The 7,395-nt window shown below is 39.5% G+C and overlaps 1 protein-coding gene across 4 annotated transcripts in view; it reads left to right on the top strand.

The window, feature by feature from the left end:
* The first annotated feature begins 3,587 nt into the window (after positions 1–3,587).
* Positions 3,588–7,395, top strand: part of LOC129775951 (gastrula zinc finger protein XlCGF26.1) — a 45,518-nt gene continuing 41,710 nt past the window's right edge. For 2 of the 4 annotated variants that reach the window (XM_055781249.1, XM_055781247.1), the window contains exon 1: positions 3,588–3,747. In XM_055781249.1, coding sequence (XP_055637224.1) covers positions 3,667–3,747 — 81 coding nt within the window. In that variant the 5' untranslated portion in view covers positions 3,588–3,666. The remainder of the gene's footprint in view (positions 3,748–7,395) is intronic. The other 2 variants (XM_055781248.1, XM_055781240.1) reach the window with 2 other exon arrangements.

The raw sequence follows: 7,395 nt of genomic DNA, 5'->3' as shown, positions 1-7,395 counted from the left end.
GAAATACTGGCCAATTGTGGAGAACAAACTGAATAAGAAGGTATTCGCAAGCGACGAGAAGGAGTTTGAGCAAAAATGGGATTTGACAAACAAGTGGGAAACAGGCTAGTGCAAAGAATGATTGACCGTGCGCGGGGAGATTTTCGTGTGAGCTTGTTTGAGGTTTGGTTTGGTACTGGGGATGAGAGCTTCTAGTTTCTCATATCTTTGTGTAGACCGCAATGCGCTTCCAAAACAAGTGATCGACTGCGACTGCTTCTTTAGAATTATTCAAAATCAACATGCAACAAATATTGTAATGTAATCCTACATTAACTATTTGGTCATGTCTGGGATGCAACCCTTCAACTTTATTGTATATGTTGACCCTGGCAATAGACAAATAAAGGGTGTGTCACATCAAATTGAATCACGGAAAAAAAGCTGTAGAAATTTAATTTTTAGGAATTATATCTTCAGCCTTCGCTTATAATCAGATAAGAGTGTATAGATCACGTTGGCTATGCTTCACTGTCAATTTTTCGTAAATTTGGAAAAATGTCGTCGAACGAAAAAGAGCGTCGTGAATTAATCCTGCGCACTCATTTCGAGAATCCGGAGTTGTCACATCGGGACATCGGTAAGATGCTGGGAATCGTCCAATCCACGGTCAGCAGAGTACTAAAACGATACTTCGAGAATCTAACCATCGACCGGAAGGTGAAGAACGGCAAAAATGAATGCTCCGTCAGTGAAAAAGATCACAAGCGCGTATTTATGCAGTTTAGACGTGATCCGAGAAGTTCGGTCCGGGATGTCGCCAATAAGCTGAATTTGTCAAGTTCATTCGTCCAGCGGACCAAGCAGCGGGAGGGCCTGCGTACATACAAGAAGGAGGGCCTGTGTACATATTCAGAAGGCTCCTAACCGCGACGAAAGGCAAAACATGGTGGGGAAGACGCGAGCCCGGAAGCTGTACACCGAAATGCTGACGAAGCCGCATTGCCTGGTAATGGACGACGAAACCTACGTCAAAGCGGACTTTCGTCAGCTTCTTCTCCGCAGAGGACAAATTCAGCGTTCCGGAGGAGATTCGCAAGCAGAAACTATCCAAGTTTGCCAAAAAGTACATGGTGTGGCAAGCGATCTGCTCTTGCGGAAAGCGGAGCGCCCCCTTCGTGATGACCGGCACGGTAAACGGGCAGGTTTACCTTAAGGAGTGCCTACAGAAGCGCTCACTACCACTATTGAAGTAGCACAAGGGCCCGACCATCTTCTGGCCGGATCTCGCTTCGTGCCACTATTCAAAGGACGTGTTGGAGTGGTACGAAGCCAACGGGGTCACCTTCGTGCCAAAGGAAATGAACCCGCCCAACGCGCCGGTGCTTCGCCCAATAGAGAAATATTGGGCGATTATGAAGCAGGCCCCCCGGAAGAACCCAAAAGTTGTCAAATCGGAGGCGGACTTCAAGAGAAAATGGATTTCTGTTAAAAAAAAACTACAACCTGACGTTGTACAGAACCTTATGGACGGGGTAAAGAGGAAGGTGCGAGCATACGGGCTTGGGCTCGAAGTATGAATAAACAGAAAATGCCAAAAGTTGTTTAATAGTTTTTATTTTACTGTCTAAAATTTTCAAAAGGATCGGTCTACTGGGCGAATTTCTACAGCGTTTTTTCCATGATGCAATTTGATGTGACACACCCTTTAGTTTACAAGGTTTTGACTCATCATACGTTCACTACAAAAAGTTTTCATGAGAAACTAATTGTTTAATTTTTCAATTGTAACGAAAATTGATCGTTTACACAGTTACAGACATGACAGACATGATTGTAAATATGGCATCACAAGTGTTCAATAGGTACAGTTCCAATTCCGGCTTTCGGATGAACCAGAACAATTTGCATCACTTAAAGCTACATGTGCAAACCACACTTGCTTACCAATTCAATGTTATTACAATGGAAGGAATGGAAATTTCGCGGTATTTATGATGAGCAAACATCAGCGCTGGTTAAAGTAGAAGTATAGTTCCATATGTATGAGATGGTGATGAGAATAATAAACGTATTTTGTAATCTATCTAAGAAGCAACGAACTATAACTTGTGTTCAAATACAAAAATAACTTTATGAAAATACAAATAACAACGATTTGTATTTGTCAACGTCGTTCCTTTGTTGACTTGAATTTAAAATTTATTCGCTGCTGTTAAGCTGGAGTTCCTCGGAGGCAACACTAAACGGTGAGCCACACCGATCCACTGATTGTCGGATAGAAGACTACACATTTCGACATGCCAATAATGTAGGACTGAATTGTCGCTTCAAGTTGACTCAGTGTAATCCCAGCTTCAGCGAGCTATTCCACTGGTTCACGGAAAACACAATTTCCACATCGACCAAGGCGACCGGAGTGCCCCACCGAAATCGGTGAAAAGACGCGTATACTTTTTTTCCCTCAGTCATCCCAGAGGGGTGTAAAAAACAAATGAATCCAACATCGGAAAGGGGATCCTTGCCGAAAGTAACGCAGTGTTGGTGTCGGAAGAGGAGAGTCGGCCGGTATATAAAACAAGGTCCGTTATGTACGTATCGGAAGATATAAGAAAATGAATTAATGAGACGAAAAAGGGAAAAAATCGCAAGGCGTTGGAAAATTTTCAAGAAACAAGAGGGTTGAATGAAAAATTATGGACGACAAGAAATAATTGAAGCAGAGAGAACAGCGAGCGTTGGCTCCGATGGGGATTAGAAAGAAATATTGAAATTAAAAATAATTATTCCTCCCGTTACCGGAAGAGATGCTGGCGGAACGGAACAAATGGATTCTTTTTGTTTTGCGATATTTCAAACGACGCTGGATGAGTTTTATATTTCATCTCCTTTGTCTTTCGCTGGGCTCTTGCTGAATTCGGAACATTGAACAGAGTATTATTCCCGTTGAATAATGGTGACTTATGTTCGCAAATTGCTAACTTTATCCCGAGTTAGTGGTTTGAGATATTTGGATAAAAAAAGAAAAATAATTTGTTAGCACATATTATAATAACTATTACGATTCCATCCCTCCTATCCACTTGTCCATTCCGTCTAGATGTATGAATAGTATCTTAACTCGTTAGGCGGAAAGTCTAAAGTTCAAGGCTAATTTACATGCTACACACGCATACATTCCACAGACGACGGCAGACAGCTGAGATTCCACATTCGTATCAAAGTTTGGAACCCTTCGGTTAACAACATCAACAACGGCGCCGATAGCAAATCCTTCTTCCCCATTCATATGTGCAATAGCAGAAGGCAAAACAAGGGTGACCAAAAAGGGTTATTTATATAGAGACGCATCACACATGTCTGACCGGTATTCCCTGGTATATAGTGTGGAGTGGTCCTCTGTTTGTATACGGCAAATGCATCCGTGCCGAAGCGTGCCATTCTGGTCAGCAAACTCTCAGTCGATGCCGGGTGACCTTCGCATAATGACAAACATAGGATTGCGTGCAACGTGGCCGCTGATAATGTTGTAAACGGTTGCGGAGTGAAAATGAAACAACTTACCGCCAAGTGTTTCCATTTTGTGCAATAGTCTATTTTCTTCTCAAGTCCTATTGATTCAAGTGTGTTTGAGTGTGCAATGGGATGATTTTTCAATAGTGATTTAGATAATTTGAAAAGGATACCATGACAGAATGCTGGAATCATTCAAACAAACCGAGCATCGGGAAAATTCGTCCGACAATGAAATATACAGACAAATCTACGGTATGTTGGGTTTATCGATAGGTAATAAGTTTAGCATTCCTCAAAGGGAAGCGTGAGTTAGAAAGATGCCTCAAATTTCTGGTATGGATGAAATACTCGAATTGAAACCGGACACGACAAGAACCTTCTACATATTGTTTCATTTACCTAGAAGTGCTGTTCGAGTAATTCAAGAACTGCTGACAGTGTATGTTGTTTATCGCGAGAATTCATTTTTGAATGGTTCACAGTTTCAGATTTTTGAGCAAACGTTGAGGATATCCACGCCTAGATCGCCCTTCTCCGTCAAGAGGTCCGCGGCATCATGTGCCATTCACACGTATTGTGATAGGTTCAGAGATCATCCCATATATCATCCTATGTCTTTGACATGAAACCCTGTGTTTCGAATGCTGTACTTTTCGTTTCTGTGAACAAACCTACGTGAGATATTGACAATCTCCAATTTATAGGAAAAAATCAATAAGTGTTTATCGCGTGCGTGTATTTTTGATCAGTTCAAATGTTTTCAAGATGGCCGAGAAGAATTTGAACAGGGTTCATGTCTTAGTTGCCCTTCCACATCGAAAAACGAATGGCAGTATAAAAAAAATCGGTGATCTAGTTCAATCTGTTTATCGGTTAAGAATTCGTGAGATTGTTGAAACTGTAGGTGTATGTACAATGAAAAAATAAGGAAATGTTCCGTCTGTTTCGTTTGTCATTTGGCCTCTAATTGTTTCCAAAAAACAGTAGAACATCCATTATCCGCGAGCGGATGATCCGCGGTGCGGATTATTCACGAAAGCGAAATCCCTAGTAATTCTATAGAACTTGTAAAGTGAGTAGCAGGGTCTTGTTCTTTTGTTTTGGTAATAACTTTCACATTATTTGATCACTGGTGTAAACGACTTTACAGATGGATAGTTTAATGATTTCTGTATTGATTAAACATAGTTTTCATGCTTAGCCCTCTTAGACCCATTTTTTTTTTATTTGTCTAAAAACCCCATTCCACTTTTATCTCGAATTTCCGATTTTCAATATAAAATACTTCTAGCAGAAAGCTTCCCGCATAAAACCAATGTGTATGTGTGATAGATGAAAATATTCTAAAGACATTCTAGTGGGGGTGAACATTGAAAATAATGTCTGAATAGTTTGAAAAGACAATCCGTGAATTCTATTCCATTCTTTTCAATTTTTTGTTGAAATTTCGACTGAATTCTATCAAAAATAAGGCTAAATTCCAGTTGAACTTCAGATTGGTTTAGAAGTTTCTATCAGTCAATGTGAGGTTAATGAAACATTCAGCAGAATTAGAACCAAATTCCTATCACAAATCAGTCAGTTATTAGTCAAATTTGACCATATTTCAATCAAATTTTGGTTTTATGGGGTCATTTGAAATTTTTGTCGAATTTGTTATAATTCAACAAAGCTTCATTGCATCAACTTTGCCAGAAAGAATACACGTTCCCGCCGGCGTGTACCACCGGTGGCTCGCACTAGAGTGCCTCATCGTTATTGTTTTACGAAAAACGAATAACGTTCAATCGGCAAATACTGCCTGGAATAGATTCCGTCCGATAGAGCGAAAAGCATTAATCGTGAGGAGCATGAATTACAGCGCCGGCGTGAACGTGTTAATCTGTTGGAAAAGAAGCGTAAGGCGTCGTGAATAAATTACGAAACGCGAAAAAAATGGTGGGATAGGTTTAAGGTGAAGTTGCATTATTCAGTTTGTATTAGAAATATAAAATTGCGTTACCTATGGGGTGGGAGGGGATTCCAAAATCTGGATTTTCAGCGTTACGTAATTTGTGCACGAAGCCTAATTTCCATGGTTAGCCATAAGTGCAGTCATTCCTCTTTATGTCTCTTTATAAATTTCAAGTCTCGCGTAGTTTTGTATAACTTGTTATTTAAAAACAGATGGCGTCAAGACATATCAAAGCAATTTAGGAATGAATTCTTTAGTACAAGGATCGATGAATGGATGCAGTCAGTACAAAGCTCTAATCACTGGAAAATACCTGCTTCACATGCAATACACTTTACTGCTACGCCGAAAATAGTTCACAAAAATTAAATGAAAAATCGGAAAAAATCACAAAAAGTCCGAGAACACTCCTGAGTTCAATGCTATGAAAACCAATTCACTTTTTATAATTTCGCATATTGCTTTGGAATGCATAGAAATATTAAAAAAAACTCTTTTGTAGAAAGATTTTGTGAAAACAGTTGAAGATGGATTGATGATTCTCTCTTGCTCTCGCGAGCAATTCTCTCGCGGATATTGATTCTCAGTTGTATGTAGAAATTGTAACTCATTGATGCAAAAGTGGGACCTTATTGATAGTAGGTAAGCACACAACTGTTTGGTGTGCAAATCATCAAAATTCATTCGTAGCGAAAGTAGTTATTAACGTTAACTTTATTTCACATTTATTTAATTTTTTTTAAATTATTATCCTGCTCACACCATATGATTTCTCTATTTCTTGTTGTTAGATCTATTTTATTGAAACCAGGAACCATATTTGATTTCATTTAAGCTGTGGAGGAAAAAGTGGCAACAGTGGCTTTTTTGAATAATGTCAGATTTATATGGAGCGTTATAGGGATAGAAAATGTGTAATATAACAACTGATGAGGAAATATATCCGAAATCAAAACATAATGTGAATATTAGGTGAATGATTTTCTTGGACTGAAAAAATTTATCCAGTATTATCAACAACAACTCTAACCGAGCGTTGAAGTTCAAATGCCATCAACATGCCAATCGATTCTTGGATCGCTCCGAAAGGTGACGAATTTTCTCAACATAGATTCCATGAGGTGCCGGGAGGATGCCAAACATCTGTAGTTAACGATGGAAATGCCGCCTTGCGGTGAAATTTTCTACGCAGTTTCGACATGAAGTATCCTAGTATCCTAGCCAGAAAATTTCACCTGTCTCGGGGCTTTTCAACACGAAGCCTATGCTATTTAGGTCTGGTCAAGGAAGTGTCGGAAGTGTCGCTGCATTCAGCACCCTTAGCACCTCCATCAGTGTTTTCAGTGCACCGACTAGAGTATTCCTTGCTGTATTGTATTGAGCGTGTTCATCCTTCGTATGAACGCACACAAAACATCAACTCGATGTGTCATGGTTGTCATGGAAGCTATTGAAAGAAGACGTAACATTTTCATATTCGATGTTACGAAGTGATGGATTCATAACGGGATGAAACATTTATTGGCTGATAATGTTTATTGAAAAACGAGCATATGTAAGGGAACTAGTTAGTTTCAGTGTAGTCATTCAAACCTTGAAGATGTACCCCGCTCTGGACGCCCAAAGGTGCACCATTGCACCTTATTGATGAAAGAGTGATGAACAAGCGTGAAATTGTTAAAGATCATGAGAATCTTCAATGAGCATTACATATTTGAACAATGGATTACAAAGATAGACAATATAAAGTGTCCACCTCATCATTTTTTTGAATTACTTTCATTTATTTAGTTTAAATGAAATCAAATACAGTGTAATCTTTTTGATATCTTATTCATTATATTATTCAAAAGTTTCACTTATGAAACCTTCTGGCCAGGTAGGCCATAAACATAAAGGAAGGGAGGGGTTCTCTGCAGTGTCACTCCGGTATCGTTCTGGGTCGG

The sequence above is a fragment of the Toxorhynchites rutilus genome, chromosome 3 (genome assembly GCF_029784135.1).
Source record: "Toxorhynchites rutilus septentrionalis strain SRP chromosome 3, ASM2978413v1, whole genome shotgun sequence".
NCBI lineage: Eukaryota > Metazoa > Arthropoda > Insecta > Diptera > Culicidae > Toxorhynchites > Toxorhynchites rutilus.
Note: the sequence above shows the minus strand (reverse complement) of the source record. Positions and strands in the feature narration are given on the sequence as shown.